Here is a 24,577-nt window from a genome sequence, read left to right as displayed (position 1 = left end):
GCTTAACGATAGCCCACAGTTCATTGACTTTGCAATCCATGAGGTCAAGTCATCAGTAAAGGGCAATCCCAGCTTTGGTGTTTAGACAAGTAATTAATAAAGGTCCTGTCTTAGACAAAGGGCAAAAGACAAAGGGAAGTAAATGCAATGAGCAATTGCTTTGAGAACAAAATTCAAACTAAAATAAGCCTCTATATTATTAATCTCGTAACAAATTACCATTAAACCACTCTGCAAATTGCATGTTAAGGGCATGGCATATTAAGGGCTTTATGGAGGATGGGAGAGCATTGGGGTAGTCAAGTCTGGAGGTGACAAAGGCATGTATGAGGGTTTCTGCGACAGCTGGGCTCAGATAGAGGCAGAGGTGGGCAATACTCTGTAGGTAGAAGTAGGTGATCTTTGTGATGGAGGAGAAATGGAATCGGAAGCTCAGCTCATGGTTGGATAGGACACTGAGGTTGTAAAGATTTTGCCTCAGCCTAAGACAGCGACGGGGAGGGGAATGGAGTTGGTGGTGAGAGTACAGCGTTGGTGGAAAGGTCTGAAAACAATGGCTTTGGACTTCCCAACGTTTAGTTGGAGGAAGTAACAGGTTACCAGGTCTGGATGTTGGACAAGCTGTCTGAAAGCACAAAGGCAGTGGAGGGGTTTGAGAGAGATGGTGGATTGGGAGAGCTGGGTGTTATTGATGTACATAAGAATTTTCCTTAAAGAAAAGTACATGAATATAACATTATGGTGCTTGTAGACAAATGCATTAGGAAATATATTGGCCCATAATTTGCTATAGCAGGGCAACGAATGGCGTCCGCCGTTAGTTAGACTTGCCCTTGGCCGTTTATTCTTGACAATATTTTGCACTGCAAGTTGCTGAAAGTGGGAGCTGATAACATCGCGGTGAGGGAAACCGGGCATCTGGGACCTGAGTGAACAAGACAAGCAACTGTGTATCTCCTTAATCAATCAGATTGAAGGATTGTAAAATTAACAGCGCAAGGACTGAGAAGGAAGTGTAAATTAGAGTGGGTGAATTCAATCACAAATGAGGTACAGAAAGAGAAATAAAGAGAGGGAAAGAAAGATTGGATTAAGAGACAGAGAAAAAAGAGAGAAACGAAAACTAAAAAAAAGTTTTAATTTTAAATTTTACATTTTTAAAATCTCCAACAACAATTAAAACCCAAAGGAATGAGATTCCACACTTGTAATAGTTAATTTTCAGTGCCAAAGAGGTTCATTGGCAGTAATTAACACTTAGCACATTGTTAAAAGAATCTCTGACAGCTAATCTAGGCTTAATTAAATATGCACAGACCTTAAATGGCTCCAAGACAGGCTTCTTGCTTCACTTCAGACCAGCTCTAGCTTTTTGTGGCGAGTTTAGTTTGTATCTACCATGCAAGTACAGCGACTCCACGCTGGTCAATGCATTTCAATGGTGAGTCAGAGAGCAAGATTCCGGGGAAAATGCAGGAAAGTGGCGTCGAGGTAAAAATCAGATCAGCCATGATCTCATTGAATGGCGGAGCAGGCTCGAGGGACCGAATGGCCTACTCCTGCTCCTATCTCTTATGGTTTTCAGGAAGCTGACGGTGGAACGGCGCAACTTGGACAGCGACTTTTGGATTTCCGCGTTTAACCGCACACTTGCCCCTCGCCTGAAGTTACTGTAGCATTTACACCTAAATGATGGCGAGCGCCATTAGTCTCACCATTATTTTGACTGCCAATTATGGGCCAATGATTCATGAGGATAGTCAGTACATTGTGCAAACATTGGGAAGAGCATGCTGCATTGGGTGAGGATTATTTGATCACAGTCCCTGGCTTTTGGCTTGTTCAAGGGACGTCAACATTCTTAAGAATATGCTGATGGGCCTTGTAAGGTTGGGGCATGCTGGAGCACCCAGAAGGGGTTGTTAGTTTGCAGCTCTGACTTTCTGGATGATGGTCAGATTCTGTATGGGGGATTTCAATCTTGATATGACAAAGGATCCTCCTGGCTAGGGCTGCTCCTCAGCAGCCAGATTATGTCCTTTCAACAAAAGACAGATAAAGTCCATCTCATCCAGCATTACTTATTCCACCACCTCCATGCTCAGGAAACTCCAAAGTGAGCCAATCCTTCTGACAAATCTCACAAACACATCTCAACCGCCTTCTTCCTTCCAGATCAAAAGACAAAAGGGAAAGGCTTAAAGAGGCCCAAGCGATGTCTATGCCAGCTCAAGATAATATATCAAGCATACCGTATTTAGTCCACAGATTCCACCGCTGTCTGGAAGATGAATGCTGCTGGGGCTGTGGCCAGAGGGGCATCCTGCTACACACATTCTCATGCTGCCCCTGCATTCACCCATCCTACAGGGGAATTTGAAGGCATAGATAATGACAGGCTTCACAATTCCTACAAATTTAAGCCTCTGCCTGTTGGGCTTACCTACAAGGGAGGACAGCCCTCCTGCAACACACATGCTAGTGCTACTATCACTGCTAGCTGCAAGATGATGCATTCCCCCACTGTGGCAGATCACAGCTGTCCCAATAGGAAAGCTTGATGTATTGACTCTGCCTGGGACTTAGGAAATACCAGGCAGTTTGGAACCAGTCCGGGCACTAGGCTATATTTTAATTTGCATTGTTTATTCGACAATAAAATTCCATTTGGCACTCAGCCAGCACAGAATACTTGAAACAGATATAGTTCAACAAAGGTTTTAGACATGAAATCACACAATAATGAGCAAATTGAAAGGACGTTAGCATCGTTTGGAACTTAGTGCCACCCAGAGAACCCTATAGTAAACACTCTGTGCCACTTTTATCTTGATTAGGAAGTTGTTCTGTTTCAGAAGATACATAGTTCTATAAACATAGGATTTTATTGTCAGTGTAAGGCTTACATTTCTGGTAATTCCAATTACATATCAAGGTCACATGGCAGTCAGACACATACACTACACTATGAGTTATGATCACACAAGACACACTGATTCATTCTAATAGATAGTTACATGTACCATGACTCATTTGGGTGTGTAAAGTAAATACATTTTAGTGAGTAGGTCATAGAGGAAAACAGTGTGGATTTAACATTATCTGGTCACAGGGTATACTTTTCCTTTCAAGATGTTCACATCATGTCACCAGGAGGAGGATCGTGTAGCACAGTCTTGAGCATAGTGCACTTTGTTTATGGTCCCACATTGAAGATCCATTCTCATGAAAGTCGCAACTTTATTGCAGTACAGATATTTGGATATCTCATATTAGGACAGCAGACCTTGGGAATGAATCCATGAGAGATGATCACCTCAGAACAGATAACGTTGTGAGATGGAGATCTCGGAACAGAAAGTTTTCAAGGCGGCAGGACTGAAAGTCTAAGAGAAGACACTGACACTTTTTATTTTCTTCATTTTTCTTGGTGAATTATATACACTTCAAGACGGGAAGATCAGCAATGAGAACGGGAATATTTTCATTTCAGGCTTCCAAGAGCCGTGTTTTGGATCTGTGCATGGACGAGGCAGAAGGCAGTTGCTGCAGCATTTTTGCCCACCCAATTGGAGGATGGCTGACCACACTGTAACCTTTGGGTTTGGCCTAATTATAATAAAGGCTCTGGATCTAGTGCAGGCAGCTTACCCAGGAAGGGCAGGAAATCACATGTCAAAGCGAAAATTTAAAGGGATGCAGCCATTTAAAGGTGGAAAAATCGTCTTTTAAAAAAGAAGCTGGAAATAGTGTACACGGTTACTTTAGCCTTTCTAAAGGCTGTGTGAGGCAAAAGAGTAGCTGACAAAATCCACTGGCTGGTGTAATAACTGTGGAGGCAGGAAACGGAAACTGTGGGCAACACCGTCAAGCATTCCCAGATAAGGTATATCACAGTTAAATATAGAGTAAAGCTCTCATTACTCAGCTCCAACAGTGGGGCTTGTCCCAGCTCAGAAATGCTTTCCCTTCAGCAGCAGTATGACAGTTTTTCCATTTCCCATACCAACAACCCTGTGGCCTCCATGAGTGAGATTATTTCGAATTAGGAGCAATTTTGTGCTGTGAGCTCATCCCAGTTAGGAGCCGATTTGAACTATCCAAACACACTTCACAATGGACCACTACAGCCAGTAGACTTTGAACTCATCTTTTTCTGACACTACTTTACTCTTTAAGATCTTTAAGAGAATGAAAGGGTTTGATAGGGTAGACACAGAGAAGATGTTTCCATTTGTGGGGGAGTCCAAAACTAGAGGTCATCACTATAAAATAGTCGCTAACAAAACCAATAGGGAATTAAGGAGAAACTTCTTCACCCAAAAAGTGGTAAGAATGTGGAACGAGTTACCACAAGGAGAAATTGAGGCAAATAGCATAGATGCATTTAAGGGGAAACTAGATAAGCACATAGGGAAGATCATAGAAAGGTTACAGCATGGAAGGAGGCCATTCAGCCCATCGAGCTTTGCCAGCTCTATGCAAGAGCAATCCAGCTAGTCCCACTCCCCCACCCTTTCCCCGTAGCTCAGCAATTTTTTTCCTTTCAAGAACCTATCCAGTTCCCTATTGAAGGCGATGATTGAATCTGCCTCCACCACCCCCTCGGGCAGTGCATTCCAGATCCTAACCACTCACTGTGTAAAAAGGTTTTTCCTCATGTTACCTTTGGTTCTTTTGCCAATCACCTTAAATCTATGTCCTTTGGTTCTTGACCCTTCCACCAATGAGAACAGTTTCTCTCTATCTACTCTGTCTAGACCCTTCATGATTTTGAACACCTCCATCAAGTCTCCTCTCAACCTTCTCTGTTCCAAGGACAACAGCTCCAGCATCTCCAGTCTATCCATCTCTGGAATCATTCTAGTAAATCTCTTCTGTACCCTTTTGAAGGCCTTCACATCTTTCCTAAAGTGCAGTGCCCAGAACTGGACACAGTACTCCAGCTGTGGCCAAACCAGCGTTTTATAAAGGTTCATCATGACTTCCTTGCTTTTGTACTCTATGCCTCTATTTATAAAGTCCAGGATCCCGTATGCTTTTTTAACCGCTTTCTCAACCTGGCCTGCCATCTTCAACGATTTGTGCACATATACCCACAGATCTTTCTGTTCCTGTACCCCTTTTAGAATTGTTTATATTTCCTCTCCTTGTTCTTCCTACCGAAATGTATCACCTCGCATTTTTCTGCATTAAATTTCATCTGCTACGTGTCCGCTCATGCCACCAGCCTGTCTATATACTCTTGAAGTCTATCACTATCCTCCTCACTGTTCAGTACACATCCAAGTTTTGTGTCATCTGCAAATTTGGAAATAATGCCCTGTGCATCCAAGTCCAAGTCATTAATATATATCAAGAAAAGCAGTGGTCCTAGCACCGACCCCTGGGGAACACCATTGTACACCTCCCTCCAGTCTGAAAAACAACCATTAACCACTACTCTCTGCTTCCTGTTACTTAGCCAATTCTGTATCCATGCTGCTACTGCCCCTTTTATTCCATGGGCTTCAATCTTGATGACAAGCCTATTATGTGGCATTTTATCAAATGCCTTTTGAAAGTCCATACACATCACATCAACTGCATTGCCCTCATCAAAAAACTCAATCAATTTAGTTAAACACAATTTGCCTTTAACAAATCCGTACTGGCTTTCCCTAATCAATCCACAATTGTCCAAGTGACTGCTAATTCTGTCCTGGATTATCGTTTCTAAAAGTTTCCCCACCACCAAGGTTAAACTGACTGGCCTGTAGTTACTGGGTTTATCCTTACTCTCTTTTTTGAACAAGGGTGTAACAGTTGCAATTCTCCAGTCCTCTGGCACCACCCCCGCATCCACGTATGTTTGGAAGATTGTGGCCAATACCTCCGCAATTTCTACCCTTACTTCCCTCAGCAACCTAGGATGCATCCCATCCGGGCCGGGTGACTTATCTACTTTAAGTACAGCCAGCCTTTCTAGTACCTCTTCTTTATCAATTTTTAGCCCATCCAGTATCTAAACTATATCTTCCTTTATTGAGACTCTGTCAGCATCTTCTTCCTTGGTAAAGACAGATGCAACATACTCATTTAGTACCTCGGCCATGCCCTCTGCCTCCATTCGTAGATCTCCTTTTTGGTCCCTAATCAGCCCCACCCCTCCTCTTACTACTCATTTACTGTTTACATGCCTATAGAAGACTTTTGGATTCCCTTTTATGTTGGCCGCCAGTCTATTCTCATACTCTCTCTTGCTCCTCTTATTTCCTTTTTCACTTCCTCTCTCAACTTTCTATATTCAGCCTGGTTCTCATTTGTGTTTTCAACCTGACATCTGTCATACGCCCTTTTTTTCTGCTTCATCTTACTCACTATCTCTTTTGTCATCCAGGGAGCTCTGGCTTTAGTTTCCCTACCTTTCTCCCTCGTGGGAATGTGTATAGACTGCACCCGAACCATCTCCTCTTTAAAGTCCGCCCATTGTTCAATTATAATTTTGCCTGCCAATCTTTGATTCCAATTTACCCGGGCCAGACCTGTTCTCATCTCACTGAAATTGGCCCTCCTCCAATTGAGTATTTTTACTTTAGGGTGGACCATATCCTTTTCCACAGTTATTCTAAACCTTACGATACTATGATCGCTGTTCCCTAAATGCTCCCCCACTGACACTTGCTCCACTTGGCCCGCCTCATTCCCCAGAACCAAATCCAGAAGAGTATGCTGATATGGTTAGATGAAGTAGAGAGGGAGGAAGCTTGTGTGGAGACCAGTTGGGCCAAATGTCCTGTTCCTGTGCTGTAGTTTCGATGTAACTCAATGTACTTTTTAAAAAATTGCCAGTGAAAAACATTGCTACTTTCATCCACAGATAATAACAGTGAAACATTAGATGATGCTTAAACCCTGACTTGACTTGGGCCAGCAATGGTGCGGGTGGAGACTGAGGCGAGCGGCAAAACGTCCTGACCTCAACAGCGTGAGCCCCTGGAGATTTACATTGGCCCAGTTCGGTTCCTGTCCAAAACTGGCAGGGAGTGGCAGCTGGCCAGCTGGCAGGAGAAAATGGTGGACAGCAGGAGGTACCATTGGGAGCCAGAGGAACAGTCCCCGGCAGGGGTTCATGAGTGCCTTGCAGTCGGAGTGGGGGATGGTGGTGAGGGGAGGAGAGCATGAGGCAGGGGAGGCATACATTTTCATTGTGGACCTATAGGAGTACTCCTGCTCTTCCTGGCCCCACAATCAAAGTCAAAAAAGTGTAAACGAAACTTGCGCTTTTGGGCCTCTTTTGGCGCTGACTCCTCCTCCCGCAAGATTGGCATGGCAGGAAAGCCAAAATGGCTTCCCCTCCTGGTAAAATAGCAGTTGCGCCCCAATTATGTCATCGAAGCTCGATCTGCATATATAAAGGTCCATGCCAGTTTACGGTAGCTGTCCTTCCGTTTGCTCAGAAGAACAGGTTAAAATTGGAACGTGCGGAAAGAGAGTGGGACCTCGGCGGGTTACATCGAGTTACATCAAAACTAGAGCATAGAAACAGGCTATTCGGTCCAATTGTTCCATACTGGAGCTTATGCTCCACACAAGCCTCCTTCCTCCTCACTTCATCTAACCCTATCAGGATACCCTCCTATTGCTTTCTCCCTCATGCTTATCTAGCTTCCCCTTAAATGTATCTGTGCTATTTGCCTCAACTACCTTGTGGTAGCACGTTCCACATTCTTACCACTCTTTGAGTGAAGAAGTTTCTCCTGAATTCCCTATTAGATTTATTAGTGACTACTTTATATTTATGACCTCTAGTTTTGGACACCCCCTCAAGTAGAAACTTTTTCTCGATGTCTACCCTATCAAACCCTTTCATTATCTTAAAGACCTCTATCAGGTCACCGCTCTGCCTTCTCTTTTCTAGATAAAAGAGCCCCAGCCTGTTGAGCCTTTCCTGATAAGGATATCCTCTCAGTTCTGGTATCATGCTTGTGAATCAAGACTTGCACTTGCCCATTGACTTTCTATGGGGTTTTGGACGGCAAGTTGCTGTCAGCCAAACATCCAAACAGCGCAGCGCCCTCTACAGGGAATCTGGGCCCTGTGTGAACAGGACAAGCAACTGTGTAACCAACTCTGTAACCAAACAGATTGGTGAATCGTTAATGAACAGCACAGAATCTGAACCAGGAAGTGTAACTTAGAATAGTGAATTCAATGTCAAATCAGGTACAGAAAGTGAAATAAAGAGAAGGTAAGAAAGATTGGATCAAGAGAAAGAGGTATAAGTTACAAGCGGTCAACTAAAGAAAGGAAGGATGCTTGATGCAGTTTTACCGTCCACTTCATGCAGTGGGCAAATTGCGTTAGCAGCAATGCGCCCGCTATAAGCTGTGTATTGTGATGCAGTAAAATGTTTGTTAAGCCCCAGCACAATTCCATATCTGTTTAAGATGCAAACTTGTTCTGTGCCCTCTGCTCACCGTGTGGAGTGAGATAGAGGGAGTATAATGGAGCCCTCCTGCTCCTTCAGGCTCCACAAAATATAAGGTTGAAAAGGTTTTGGAGCCGTTTTTGGAGCGGCCAGCAGTAGCCCCTTTAAGGACCGGTACTTAGGCCTGCGTAATGCCAGGATACATGGGCAGAGTATGCGTGGTGCACGCTCTGCCCATGTGCCCCTTAAAATTACAGCCGGGGTCCTAACTACGTCACAGGACCCCAACTTGCATGATCAAGAGGCTGACCACCTAATTTAGGCGGGCCCTCTGGCCACCCAATGGAAGGCCCCTTTCAAAAGGGTAGCGCCTGGAGCATTGGAAAAGGCTATCAATTCCATTTTAAAGCCGTTACTTCCAATTTTAGCCAGTTTATATCAGCCAGATAGTATAAATGGGAATTAAAAGATAGCTATCACCTCAATGGGGATCGCTTTACTTTCTGAAACAGCCAGGAGCAATTTTCTCTGACAAAAGCAAGGAAGTCATGATGAACCTTTATAAAACACTGGTTTGGCCACAACTGGAGCATTGTGTCCAGTTCTGGGCACCGCACTTTAGGAAAGATGTGAAGGTCTTGGAGAGGGTGCAGAAGAGATTTCCTAGAATGATTCCAGGGATGAGGGATTTAGTTGCGTGGATAGACAGGAGAAGCTGTGGTTGTTCTTTTTAGAACAGTGAAGGTTGAGTGGAGATTTGATAGAGGTATTCAAAATCATGAAGGATCTATGATGTGGAGATGCCGGTGATGGACTGGGGTCTTTCTCTTCCTTTCGGATGTTTCTCTCTCTCTCTCTCTGTCTTTTGTTCTGGCCGTTTGTATATTCGGTGGTCCTGTATGTAACATCTCTCTGTCTGAACACTTTGATTGCCTTGACAACGGGCAGTTGGAAAAATTATCTGTAATCACCAGGTATTGTTCTCTGACTATAAATGCAGTAACATTCAAGGAATCCCACACTTCACCTGACGAAGGAGAAAGCCTCCGAAAGCTTGTGATTTTCAAATAAAACTGTTGGACTATAACCTGGTGTTGTAAGATTCCTTACATGAAGGATCTAGACAGAGTAAATCGAGAGAAACTGTTCTCATTGGCTGAAGGGTCAAGAACCAGAGGACATAGATTTAAGGTGATTGGCTAAAGAACAAAAGGTGACATGAGGAAAAATGTTTTTACACAGCGAGTGGTTAGGATCTGGAATGCACTGCCCGAGGGAGTGGTGGAGGCAGATTCAATCATAGCCTTCAAAAGGGAACTGGATAAGTACTTAAAAGGAAAAAATGTGCAGGGCTACGGGGATAGGGCGGGGCAGTGGGATTAGCTGGATTGCTCTTGCATATGGCCAGCACAGACTCAATGGACAGAATGGCCTCCTTCCCTGCTGTAACCATTCTATGATTTTATGATGCTAACTCTTGACTTCACACAATTGCATTAGCCATTAGTACAAAGTTATGCTGCAGCTAGCTGTTATATCTCTTCTTGAGCAAACTTACAATGTGGTTTTTCTTTATATGAAAAGTTTTTGTTATCAATAAATTTGTAGTGTCTGGCTCTGTCAAGAACACAATTAAATCAATGACGAACATCTAAGAGAAAAACTAAACAAATGGATGCAATCAGAATTCTTTGTAATGGTTTAATTTTTATAGGGGATGTTGACACTCCCAAGAGTGGTGTAATTATTTATTAAGGTAGAAGTATAAAGGAAATAATCAATTTTAATGGTTAATAAACTAAATAATATAAAATTTAAGACTGTGATAATGTGAAGAAAGCAAATGGAGCAGGGCCAAAGATTTATTTTACACTATTGTAAAACAATACAGCTGTATCTTGTTGGTAAAATTACACCAACCTGCAAAACAAAGACAGTCGTCTTATTTTTCCAGTTTGAATTTTTTTCAAGGATATATTGACATTGCTGTTTTCATTCGCACTCTGATTTTGGGCTTCTATGTATTTTTTTATATTTGCAGTCAGAGCTACCTGCAATCTGCGATTGAAGTGACCATCAACCACAGTCTAGATCCCACCGCCAACGAGAATTCCCCAAAGTTCCGCTCAAGAAATCAGAGCTACATGAGAGCTGTGAGCACCTTGAGCCAAGCTAGCTGCGTCAGTCAGGTGAGGTCTAACCCTTAGAAAAATAATCTCCCAAATCTCAATCTCTCACTTTGAGTCAATGTCAGAAGCCATTTGCTGTCCTGATCAAAGTCAACAGAGTTTAAACAAGGACAGAATTAAGGCTGTGAAGGGAAAGCTTTGATCAATACAACGATATGTAATTGTGTGCATTCAAAATCAGATTTTTTCAGCAAGATGAAAGTTATCATTTATTAGTTTAAAATAGGGAAATGCTCCTTGATCTAAATAGTTGCAAGTACAAAGCCATTTATTTAGCAAGTGTAATGACATACTTGTAATGGCATACATTAAGCCCTACACCCCTGAAATAACCTGCAGCCACTAACCAGGGATGAGCACAGACCCAGGCTGATGTTAAATTAGTCCAGAATAGCTGATTTAATTGGACCAAACCTAAACTATCTTTTGATTTTAATAAGTCAGTTTTGTTCCTTTTTTTAAAAAAAAATTAAAACCTTGTGAAAATTTTGTATTCTATTGACCAAATCATAGAATCGTAGAAATTTACGGCACAGAAGGAGGCCATTCGGCCCATCTTGTCTGTGCCAGCCAAAAAAGAGCTATCTAGCCTCATCCCACTTACCAACTTTTGGTCCATAGCCTTGTAGGTTACGGCACTTCAAGTGCATATCCGTATATTTTTTAAATGTGATGAGGGTTTCTGCCTTTCGGGCAGTGAGTTCCAGACCCCCACCACCCTCTGGGTGAAAATATTTCTCCTCAACTCTCCTCTAACCCTTCTACCAATTACTTTAAATCTATGCCCCCTGGTTATTGACCCCTCTGCTAAGGGAAATAGGTCCTTCCTATCCACTCTATCTAGGCCGCTCATAATTTTATTCACCTCAATTAAATCACCCCTCAGCCTCCTCTGTTCCAAAGAAAACAACCTTTCCTCATAGTTAAAATTCTCCAGTCCTGGCAACATCCTCGTAAATCTCCTCTGTACTCTCTCTAGTGCAATCAGATCTTTCTTGTAATGTGGAGACCAGAACTGGACGCAGTACTCAAGCTGTAGCCTAACTAGTGTTTTATACAGTTCTAGCATAACCTCCTTGCTCTTACATTCTATGCCTCGGCTAATAAAGAAATGTATCCCATATGCCTTCTTAACCACCTTATCTACCTGTTCTGCTGCCTTCAGGGATCTGTGGATATGCACTCCAAGGTCCCTCTGTTCTTCTACACTTCTCAGTATCCTCCCATTTATTGTGTATTCCCTTGCCTTTTTTGCCCTCCCCAAATGCATTACCTCACACTTCTCTGGATTGAATTCCATTTGCTACTTTCCTGCCCATCTGAACCAGTCCATTGATAACTTTCTTCCTCACTATTGATCACATGGCCAATTTTTGTATCATCTGCAAACTTCTTAATCATGCCCCCTACATTTAAGTCTAAATCATTGATATATACCACAAAAAGCAAGGGACCTAGTACTGAGCACTGCGGAACCCCACTGGAAACAAATGGTGAAATCTGAAAAGAATTCCTCTTATTTTCTGCAATTGCTGCAATGAGAACATCATGTTATCCATCTAGAACAAAACGGCAGTCGAGGTGCATAAACAGGAATATTGACTAGCTGTCAGATGCACAGTCTTGGCATTCATCCGGGGGAGCCAGCAAAATTGGAAAGCTATTAGTCTATTCGATAAACCTGGAGTCGAGATTTCATTGGAATTTCTTAATTATCATGAGAAGCCTGGAGAAGCTTTGGGAAAACTTTCAGTTTTCTCATGAAGCTTGCAATAGACGCAAGGGTGGGCTGTCAGGCAGTAGTCTGTCATCTTTCCATGAAACCTGGTGTGCTGTCTGTAGGGAAAAGCCTCAATCTAAGAAGCCTGGAGGACCAATCATAGCGGTAAGCTTTGGTCTGTCTGGGAAACCATCAGTATTGATCAGAGAGGAAATCAATATCAAAAATCCCTGATATGAGGAATCGTTGATGTTAGACATTTCCACTGCTGATACAAGTGTTAAGTAAGGCTGTAGTGTAAGTTAGATGCCCTATATTAGTGATAAGTGTAATTGTAGGATCATTTAAGCTAGTCTTAATGATGGAGAGAGTGATATTTCAAATGTCTTGTGTGTTTAGTGGCTTAAGTTTGTTTCAGCTGTACCAAACTAAGTCATCCAATCTCAGTGAATCACAGTCACCATATCTAATGCTCTCTTGCAGAAGGATAACTAGTAGGAGTCCTGGTGGATGTTTTAATTTGAGACAAACAAGTAATCTTTCTTTTAATTTAAAATGAAACGGTGAAATTCTGTTAAAGCAAATGTCTTCACTACAGCACAATGGTTAATAGGGAATGTTAAACCTTGAGAAAATTGAATCCTGATAAGAACAATTTAATCCATCACCTTGAGTTTCTGTTACTGAATTTTGACTCCATTTGTAAAGACATAATGATGAACATTACACAATGCATTCAGGCTCAGTCATGTCACTTCCCATTGAATTTAACTGGGACAGTCTTAAATTGCTGAAATCCCTTTTCCTTTCGCTAGCTAGAATGAAATGTCCAAATTTTCATGTAGCTGTTGAAAAAAAACTTTAACCATATGTATACATCCTTGAATCTAATGAAATTTATTTGGCTCATTTATATATAATTACCCATGTCAAAATAAGGCACAGCTTGTGCTAGTCCTTTCAACATGACCGAACGTGCATGTACTTATAGAGAAACAAATGGAACATTTTAATCATGTATTACTCCTAAAGGTGGTGTTGCTGAAAATCCTTTTGGTGTAGCACTGGAAAAAGTTAACAAAGGGCTTTTCTATCCAGGCTTCCATTGCAGTCAACAGGTTAAACCTACCTGCTGCAATTGGTTTGAAGTTTCAAATTGCATGCACACATTCGCTATATATTCACCATCTCATTATCGAAACAGCTCACTTTCTCCAATATTAACAGAAATTCCCACATCCTTTGCCCATTACTTCGCCATCAATCAGTGATGCCCGACAGACACGTGGCTTCAAATGGCATTGAGTTAACTGCATCAGTCACGTGTTTGGGGATCACTGTGATTGAAGTTGAGTCTACACTCACACTTTGTACCATTAGGAAGTTAAGCTTTTAATGTAAAATTGTTTGATGTTCACTAGCATGTTAAAAATAAGAGCTCTGAAATTCCTGAGGAGGCTTTGGGGCACAGATCGGCGGTAGTACAGAACTTCCAGAACCCTGACTCTATCAAAAATCCCAGGTCAGGCTTTTTAGTATAACTTGGCCGGATGCCTGTTCCATTCCCAATGTAATTGGGATGCCCGTCTGGGGGGACGGGAGGAATTTTGCTGCACCATCAATAGACCCATTGGTTTCGGGAATCTTTCAAAAAAAAAGTGAAAATATTGTTCCTGCTGCCTTCTGCCTGAGTAGGCAGTTCAGTCAATTGCAGTGTAAAACCATTCTAGCAATTTCAGAACTCCACTGGGCCCCCTCCCCCAGCCCTAGCAACACTGGATGGCAGGGACTCACAGGCGTCCACTGTTGCTAAGGATGTAAATGAGGAAAATACACTGGACGTATAAATGTGGAAAATATGTTACCTGCCGAATTACATTATATTACCCTTAAACATACTGGGATTTAAGATGGGGTCGAAAAGGGGCAGACCCATGCCGGATTTAAGCTCTGTCCCAAATTCCAAATTACACTCCAAACACTCCCTCCTTGGTCCCCAGAATTTCAGAGCCTTGATTTCCTGAAAAATATATTGAGAATCGATTAAAATCCATTTAAAATATTGAGGGGAAGCACAGCTTTAATTGACCCACCCCTTTAACTAGGGCAATACTGGCTCTAGTGTCCATGTTTATATATTTGCCAAGTAAGAAAAAAAGAAAAATCTTTAAATTGATAGCTTTTATTTCATTCTTGATTTTGTTTCTCAGGTGAGTGAAGCAGAGGTCAATGGGCAGTTTGAGTCAGTTTGCGAGTCTGTTTTCGGAGAAATTGAATCACAGGCAGTGGATGCCTTGGATCTTCCTGGCTGCTTCCGCACACGAAGTCACAGTTATCTGCGTGCCATTCAAGCTGGCTACTCACAGGATGATGACTGCATCCCTTCAATGTCATCTGTGGTTATGGCCTCCTCCATCAGATCCACGACAGGTGACTGAGCTGGTCTTTCATTTTTGTTGCACCTGATTGCTTCCTCTTGTTTTAGAGAAGGTCTCTTTGTAAACGTAGGGCCCGAATGCACTCGGCCATACCGGAAGACTCCCATCATAAGTTCAGCGGGCTTCCGTTGGCAAGGCCACAAACTCGGCTAAGATCCAGATTCGCCAGGTCCCGGCCTTAAGGCAGAATTTGCTGAATGGCCTTCTGGGTGTCGGAGCCTCTGCCTGCCCCTGCAAGGCCATCGACGTAAAGGGGCAAGGAACCACTAAATCAGCGGCTCGCGTGCCTTAACCCTCAGTCGGGTCTTAATGATTGCCAGTGTTATCCCTGCCCTCGGCAGATGTACCTTGCCCAAAATCGGTAGAGCTGGGTCCCACCTGCTAGTCCAGATCGGGTTGGGGCCTCCTGCACCCAAGGTTGGGGAGAAGCAGAATTTTGTTCTTTATTTAAAGCAGCCCCCTATGTAAGCAGACTAAGGGAGCAAATCGATTATATTTCTGGGGGTGGGGAGGGGCGGAATCCCACACCCCATCTCTGCCAGTCAGCCTCCTTCGGCATTCCCAGTGTCTTTAGCAGGGGGAACAGGGCATTGTTGTGCCCCAACACCACTGAAGACCCCATCCTTTCTCCCGGTGAACAGGTCAGTGGCGAAGTTCCAAGGCAGGTGTAATCCCGGTGCAACTGGGATTGTGCTCAGGGGAATTTTCCAGGCTACTTTTTATGGTAGATGTGTTCAAGAGCCTTTTCCACACTCGTTCTTCATTCTATTGTGAACTTGGCTAACATTCTTGCCAGTTTTTATAGCCAATTATGTCCCAAGACATTGTCCATAACACAAATATAGAGAGGCTGCCATTAGATCCATGTCTTTGTTAAACTGGGAAATCTGAATGAAAACCTTTCCATCCCCCAGCAGCCGGCAGAAACATTTAGTCCCAATTATTTATCAGTGACTTTGTTTGAGAATTCCATTGTTTAATAGGAAAGAAATGGGCATAAATGGAAAACATTACAGAATATATCAACAAATATCCTGCCCTTGAGTTGAAGCAGAACAAAGAAGTGGGTGTGAACCAAAATCTAACTCATGAATTATTGAAAAGCTCTGCTGCCCGTATCCCATCCCACACCAAGTCCTGTTCACCTCTGACCCGCTTATCTACATTAGCTTTAAGTCCCCCAGTGCCTCATATTTAAACTTCTCATCTTCATATTTAAATCCCTTCATGGCATCAGCCCACTCTATCTCTGTAATCTCCCCCTCCAAACTTTCCATTCCTCTAACTCTGGCCTCTTGTGCACCGTCCCTCCCTTTGCCTCACCATTGGTGGCAGTGCCTTCAGCCACCAAGGTCCCTCGCTGTAGAATTCCCTGCCTGTGCACCTCCACCTCCCTCACCCCCTTTAAGATCCTCCTTAAAACCAACCTCTGTCCAAACTTTGGGTCACCCATTCTAATATCTCTTTCCTTGGCTTAGCATCCTTTTTATTGATTAAACCTCCATGAAGTGCTTTGGGATGTTTTTCTACATTAAGGGTGCGATATTAATGCAAGTTGTTGTTGTTTGAAGCTCAAGACCTGTAATTGTGGGATATTTACATCTATCCAGACAGCTACCAGAGATACTGCTGGACAGAATAATGCTACGGGCTCTGCATTTAACATACACCAGCATATTAAACCATCCTTTGTCTCATGGGAGAAGCCTACAGACATATATTAGTAAAGCACTTTCAACAGTTAAGCTTGAGCACAGCACTTGGTAAGGACAGAGAGTGAACTTCTAACGGAGTGAATTGCAAACAGAGTGAGGACATTCAGCTGGTAATTTAGTGAGTGTGGGAATTAGGTGCAGAGGGGGAAGGAGGCGCTAAATGATTTAAACCAAAGAACTATAGACTAATCTATCAACTTTTAAAACTTAACTTTAAAAAAAGTACATAAAATAAAAAAAACGAAGTAATTATTAATTATTATGAAATCAAGCTAAATTCATTTTCTAAATATAATCTAGATCTCAAATGATTCTATTAATCCTAGAAATAAATTACTGATAATAAACTGGCAAGAAGAGGTAAGTAAAGGGGAACGGGAAAGGAGTTTTTACAATTTGTGCAGGACACCTTTCTTACCCAGTATGCAAAAAGCCCACCAAGAGAGGGAGCACTGCTGGATCTAGTAATGGGAAATGAACCAGAACAGATCATAGAATCGTAGAATCATAGAAAGGTTACAGCACGGAAGGAGGCCATTCGGCCCATCGATTCTGCGCCAGCTCTATGCAAGAGCAATCCAGCTAGTCCCACTCCCCCGCCCTATCCCCGTAGCCCTGCAATTTTTTTCCTTTCAAGTACTTATCCAGTTCCCTTTTGAAGGCCATGATTGAATTTGCCTCCACCACCCCCTTGGGCAGTGCATTCCAGATCCTAACCATTCGCTGTGTAAAAAGGTTTTTCCTCATGTCACCTTTCGTTCTTTTGCCAATCACCTTAAATCTATGTCCTCTGGTTCTTGACCCTTCCGCCAATGGGAACAGTTTCTCTCTATCTACTCTGCCTGGACCCTTCATGATTTTGAATACCTCTATCAAATCTCCTCTCAACCGTCTCTGTTCCAAGGAGAACAACCTCAGCTTCTCCGGTTTATCCACATAACTAAAGTCCCTCATCCCTGGGATCATTCTAGTAAATCTCTTCTGCACCCTCTCTAAGGCCGTCACATCTTTCCTGAAGTGCGGTGCCCAGAACTGGACATAATATTCTAGTTGTGGCCAAACCAGTGTTTTATAAAGGTTCATCATGACTTCCATACTTTTGTACTCTATGCCTCTATTTATAAAGCCCAGGATCCCATATGCTTTTTTAACCACTTTCTCAACCAGCCCTGCCACCTTCAATGATTTGTGCACATGTACCCCCAGATCTCTTTGTTCCTGTACCCCTTTTAGAATTGTGCCCTTTAGTTTATATTTCCTCTCCTCGTTCTTCCTACCGAAATGTATCTCTTCGCATTTTTCTGCGTTATATTTCATCTTCCATGTGTCCGCCCATGCCACCAGCCTGTCTATATCCTCTTGAAGTCTATCACTATCCTCCTCAATGTTTACCACCCTTCCAAGTTTTGTGTCATCTGCAAATTTGGAAATTGTGCCCTGTACTCCCAAGTCCAAGTCATTAAAATATGTATCAAGAAAAGCATTGGTCCCAGCATTGACCCCTGGGGAACACCACTGTACACCTCCCTCCAGTTCGAAAAACAACCGTTCGTCGTTACTCTCTGTTTCTTCTCCCTTAGCCAATTCTCTATCCATGTTGCTACTGCCCCCTTTATTCCATGGACCGCAATCTTGATGATAAGCTTACCTTGTGGCACTTTATCAAACGCCTTTTGAAAGTTCATATACACCACATCAGCTGCATTACCTTCATCTACCCTCTCTGTTACCTCATCAAAAAACTCTATCAGGTTAGTTAAACATGATTTGACTTTAACAAATCCTTGCTGGCTTTCCCTAATCAATTCACCCTAGTCCAAGTGACTGTTAACTCTGTCCTGGATTATCGTTTCTAAAAGTTTCCCCACCACTGACATTAAACTGACTGGCCTATAGTTGCTGGGTTTATCCTTACACGCTTTTTTTGAACAAGGGTGTAACATAAGAGAAGTAATCATAGGATAACATCTAGGCAATAGCAATCACAACATAAGAACGTTTAAGATAAAGATTGAGAAAGACATAAGTAAGACAAAGACCAAAGTAATAAATTAGAAAAAAGCTGAAATAAGGGGATGAGACTAGAACTAGGGAATATAAACTGGAAACATTTACTGACAAAGAAATAGAACAGCAGTGGGAAACATTTAAAACGATGATCAATAGAGTCCAGGAGAAATATATCCCACTAAAAAGCAAGAACAAACTAGCCAGTAATGACACACCATGGATGAATTAAGACATAAGGGCAAAATTGAAACTAAAGAAAAAGGCATACAATAAGTACATAGACAACAAAGGAGAGGATGACAAAAGGGAATATGAAAAGATTAGGAAAGAAGTCAAAAGATCAATTAGGGAGGCAAAGAGAAACTACGAAATTAAATTATCAAGGAACATTAAAAAATAAGTTATTCTACAGACACATAAATAACAAAAGAAAAATCAGGATAGGTATAGGGCCACTCAGGGATACACACAATAAACTCACAGGTAATGATAGTGAAATGGCTGAAATATTAAATAATTGCTTTGCCTCAGTATTTACCAGGGAGACTAACATGGTGGGCATGACACGACATGGCATGAGGAAGAGATCGAAAAAGATATAAAGATTTAAGATAGAAAGGGGAGGGGATAATTGATAAACTAATCAAACTTAGTTTATCAATAAGACCCCTGGTCCGGATGGATTGCATCCACGCATGTTAAAAGAAGTTAGAGAAGAGATAGTAGAGGCACTATTATATATATATCAAAACTCATTAGAAAAGGGAATAGTGCCAGAGGACTGGTGGACAGCTAATGTAATTCCAATATTTAAAAAGGGAGATAGAACCAGTCGAGGGAACTATAGACCAATTAGCTTAACGTTGGTGGTAGGAAAGATAATGGAATTACTCAAAGATGTAATAGAAAAACATCTGGAAACCAAAAATATAATAAAGAATAGTCAGCACAGACTTTGAAAGGGAAGGTCATGCTTGACCAATCTTTTTAAATTCTTTGAAGAAGTAACAGAAAGGGTAGACAAGGTTAGTCTAGTAGATGTAATATATTTGGATTTTCAAAAGGCAGAAGTGATAAGGTACCGCATAGACTCATGACTAAGGTCAGAGAATGTGGAGTCAGGTAACAAGCAGCAGAATGGATAGCAAGCTGTCTACAAAACAGAAAACAGAGAGTAGGGGTTAAAGTTGGTTCCTCAGACTGGCAAGTGGTGTTTCACTGGGATTGATGTTGGGACCACTGTTATTCACAATTTACATAAATGATTTGGACTCGGGGATTGGAAGTACAATTTCAAAATTTGCGGACGACACCCAATTGGAGGATATAGTAAATACTGAGGAGGACTGCGTCAGGATATTAAGAAAACTTGCAGAATGGGCGCGTAATTGGCAAATGAATTTCAATATAAATAAGTGTGAGGTGGTGCATTTTGGGAGGAAGAATAAGGAGGCCACATACAGTTTGGAAAATAAGAGTCTAAATGGGATAGAGGAGCAGAGGGATCTGGGGGGCACAGATACACAAATCACTAAAAGTAGTGGCACAGGTTATTGAAAAATAGTAAACAAAGGACTGGGGTTCATTTCTGAAGGGATAGATTTGAAAAGTAAGGAAGTTATGTTAAACATATATAGAACCTTGGTTAGACCACACTTGGAGTACTGTGAACAGTTCTGATCTCCATATTATAAAAAAGATATAGAGGCACTGGAGAAGGTGCAAAAAAGATTTACTCGGATGATACCAGAACTGAGAGGTTATACCTAGCAGGAAAGTTGAACAGGCTAGGGCTCTTTTCTCCAGAAAAGAGAAGACTGAGGGATGACCTGATAGAGGTCTTTAAGATTATGAAAGAGTTTGATAGGGTAGACATAGAGAAAATATTTCCTCTTGTAGGGGAGACCAGAACCAGGGGCCATAAATATAGGATAGTCGCTAATAAATCCAATAGGGAATTCAGGAGAAACTACCCAGAGAGTGATTAGAATGTGGAACTCACCACCACAAGGCGACTAGCATTTAAGGGGAAGCTAGATAAACACGAGGGAGAAAGGAATAGAAGGATATGTTGATAGGGTTAGATGAAGACGGGTGGGAGGAGGCACGTGTGGGGCATAAATACCGGTATGCACCTGTTGGGCCGAATGGCCTGTTTCTGTGCTGTACAGTCTATGTAATTCTGTGTAACACAATAGACACACCAAGCAGGTAAATATCCTCATACCAGTTCCTTTGAATTCCTACGGCATGCCAGACTGCAATGTGCATTCTCTACAGCCTGCAGAAACAGCTAACTGTAACTCAATGTAAATTGATGTGGAGATGCCGGTGATGGACTGGGGTTGACAACTGTAAACAATTTTACAACACCAAGTTATAGTCCAACAATTTTATTTTTAAATCCACAAGCTTTCAGAGGCTTCCTTCTTCCTCAGGTGAATGTAAATTGACAGTCTGACTCCTGTACCAAGAAAATAAAATGTATAATCATTTCTAGCAGTTAGAATTGAGACTGAAAGTCCCTGTTCATCACACGTAGGAAGGCAATAATAGGTGATTAATTAGTTCAGATGATCTCATAAGCGGCAAAAGGGAAGTTCAAGTAATTTACACAATTTATCTTCCTCTCTGCCTCCCAATTATAATGCATATAGTTGGCATTTTATTGTTGAAACTTATCCTGACTTACTAATAATCACAGCTTTTTGTGATCATTGCAAACAGCATGATGTAAACAAGGAGCAGTTCATTAATCACGTATCTAACAGAAGACGATTACAAGGCTGTTTTACAGTGAGATGCTGGGTTATTTACTCTGTGTAACCAGTTGTGCCCCATTTTTTATTATTCCTGAAATAGATCTGTATAAAGCAGTGTGAAAATAGATGTATGGTTTCTATTTCTTTTCCACTTATCACTGAAATAACAGGTTTTATTGATGAGGTTGACTGGTGAGTGTTAAGAACAAAATTGGAAAACGTAACAGGCAGGCACCAAATAGCCGAGAACAACACAGTTTACTTGACAAAGTGCCCCGATCATTCTTTAAATGTGTTTGTTGGGACTGGTAAAAAATGCTATTTTTTTTTGAATTAGAAAACCCTACAGATTTGTGTGTCTCTGAAAGTAAGCAGTTGACTCCATTTCATGCTTGGTGTCCACTTCATCTTTCTGAATGATTATCAGAAGCACTTTCATGTCATAATATTAAACCTGCTACTTTGTTACTTTATGGGAACTCCACTGACATGGTCCTGGCGTTTTTCTCCTTCTAAAATTATCAAAATAAAGAAACAAAATAAATCAAAAATGACAGCATTGTATATCTGCAAGACTATTATATGAATAGCTTAGGGAAGAGGCAGAAACATTTCAAAAACATGAATCGACTTGCAATATGTATCTATCTGACCATCCAAGGCTGGAGTGTACTACAAGCACCAGTTGACGTTGTGAACCGAACTCTGATCTCTACCTTAAATGGTCATAGAAATTATGTTTATGTTATTCTTAAACATAAGTATGTTAACGTATATTCCAAAGATACTGTATACATACATGCATTGTAGGTAGTAAAGGGACATAATCTATTGCTTTCAAACTTTGAAGAATCTGGAAAACGAAAATCTGTTCAATTTGTCGTTCGGAATAATCGAAGCGTCCTTCTGGCATGGGCTGCTGGTGCAATAATCAATGCAGTTGTTTTCAGCTGGTTACATTCATAGCTACTGAGTAATGCAATTAACATATTTAATGACATAATTAACTTCTGCAAATGCATAATGGGCCAGGACTTGTGCAGAGCAGCATTGCGGAAGAGAAGTCACACCCACAAGCAGACAAGCAGACTTCATTCATTTAAAGTTAATATTCTGGAAGTCATTGCAAACAAAAATTTTAAATTTTTTTATAAGAAGCCAAAGAAATAATTGAAATAAATTATAGGAACGGAAGAGAAAAGTAAAAAAAAAGTTTTAATTTTTTATTTTTTTATTTTTTTTAATGACCAAAAACTATTAAAATAAGAGATGGCACATTTTTAAACTTTAATTTTTAGTTGTTTGGCAGTCATTTAGACTAACTGCACTTTTAAAACTTAGTTTAGACCTGGTATTTTTAAGCGTACTTGTTTGGTGGCGATATTAGTTACTTTCCAGCCAGGCAGATGAGCAAGTGTGTGATTTTTTAGTGATTTCAATGATTGCAGCGTGTGATGGCCCTTTAATTCGAAGCTGTCAAATTGCCAGCTTACCAATAGGAGCAAGTTCACGATTTCTGCGTTTTAGTGCAAATGTGGGAACTTGCTCCTTCGATTCGCCATTAAAAGCGGAGTGTGTTGTTGAGCTCCTCCATTATTTCGGGAGCAACTTCTGCCTCGATGTGTCTTTCCCTTTAAAGTTTCAATAGTTTCCATGTTTTAATTTGCTAGTCCTGCAGAGGGCGGTGTAGTGCAACACTATGCCAGTGCGCTGTGTTACAGCTGTAGGATGTGAGCTCGTCTGCATGACTTTCAGCATGGGGCAATGCCAATTGGAGGTCAGTCACTTTCCCACAGGCTGGCAGAGGCAGGGGGAAAGAAAAAAAAGTGATAAAAGTGTGTCAGTCCAGTCTACATGCTTTTAGGAGCCGGGTCAAAAGAGCATAGTGTTGCATCACTACACCGCCCTCTGCAGGTGGACTAGCAAATTAAAACATGAAAACTATTGAAACTTTCAGGGGGAGGCCAAACAGGCACTAAATTGGGCCGTGTAGTGCCCGTTGTTTCGGCGCTACACGGCCTCTCCGACATCCAAGATGGCGTCTTGGATGCTCATGCACGTTTCCAGCGTGACGTGCGCCGGACATCATCTTGGTATAGGAGTTTGCGCAGACGCAGATAACGAACACAGGAATCTTGTAAAGCAGGGAGAAAATGGCTTCAATCAGTGTGCAACACTGATTTAAAGTGATAAATACCATTTTGGGACTTAATGCTCAACTCAAAGCACAGTCTTAACTCTGACCATCTGAACGTGTCTTAGAGTGCCTGGAGAACCCCCCCACCAGCACTATTTAAAGGGACCATGCAGGATTTACAGATTAGTGGCTAGATTATTGCTTCTGGCTGCCGAGACATTTGTAACTGTTTTTGGAGGTCTCCTAGACTTCAATACTAGGACGCGGGGACATAGCCTAACATTTAGAGCAAGGACGTGCAGGAGTGAAGTTAGAAAATGCTTCTACACGCAAAGGGTGGGAGATGATTGGAACGCTCTTCTGCAGATGGCAGTTGATGCTAGCTCACTTGTGAATGTTAAATCTGAGATTGATGGACTTCTGTGAACCAAGGGTATTAAGGGATATGGGGCTAAGGCGGGTATATGGAGTTAGGTCACAGGTCCACCATGATCTCATTGAATGGTGGAACAGGCTCGAGGGGCTAAATGCCACTGCCACTTGCTGCCTCTTGATATGCGCCACCTTCTCCTGCAAGAAAGCGGGACATGTGTCTGGGTGATGTGCTTGTCATGGTTGAATAGCTAGTGTGTGTGGCCTGTGAGTTTGGATGGGCGGCTTGAAATAGAGGTAATGTGTAAGGGTGAGAGGAAGCATCTTGTTGGAAGAGTTGAGTACTGATGGAAAGAGTTTATTGGTATGTGGGGTGTAGTGCATGGTGCAGTTGGTAGGAGACGCCACTTGACAGTTGACCTCACTCACCTTGACTACTCATGTCAAAGCATTGAACTTCTTCCTGCACTGCATCCATGTTCATGATGCTGTGCGCCTGGCATTGACTTTGTCCCCCGCTGCCTCTCACTGCCTTTTGGATATATGTCTGGAGGGCCTCTTGCCCCACCCCACCACCCCCCTCCTGCGGACATAGGATGTCCCTCCTTCTGTCCACCTCTTGCACCAAGGCCTCTAGTGCATCAGCAGAGAACCTTGATGCATGCACTCTCACAGGCCTGGTACCAACTCAGATTGGTAGGTTGGTGAAGTCTGGCGTGCAGATTGGAGGATGTGGGATTTAGTAGTGCGCAACCTTTATTCAATGTTTTAACATAACTCATCAGTGTGTAAACATAGGGATGGGACCTGCATCTGTGTTTTAC

At 42.1% G+C, this 24,577-nt stretch overlaps 1 protein-coding gene across 1 annotated transcript in view; it reads left to right on the top strand.

The window, feature by feature from the left end:
- Positions 1–24,577, top strand: part of LOC137321349 (disks large-associated protein 2-like) — a 168,754-nt gene that overhangs the window by 45,754 nt on the left and 98,423 nt on the right. The window contains 2 exon segments of the mRNA XM_067983735.1: positions 10,452–10,599; positions 14,530–14,761. Coding sequence (XP_067839836.1) covers positions 10,452–10,599; positions 14,530–14,761 — 380 coding nt within the window.

This window comes from Heptranchias perlo, chromosome 5 (genome assembly GCF_035084215.1).
Source record: "Heptranchias perlo isolate sHepPer1 chromosome 5, sHepPer1.hap1, whole genome shotgun sequence".
Classification (NCBI taxonomy): Eukaryota; Metazoa; Chordata; class Chondrichthyes; order Hexanchiformes; family Hexanchidae; genus Heptranchias; species Heptranchias perlo.
The sequence above is the reverse complement of the archived record's forward strand: the minus strand, read 5'-3'. Positions and strand labels throughout refer to the sequence as shown.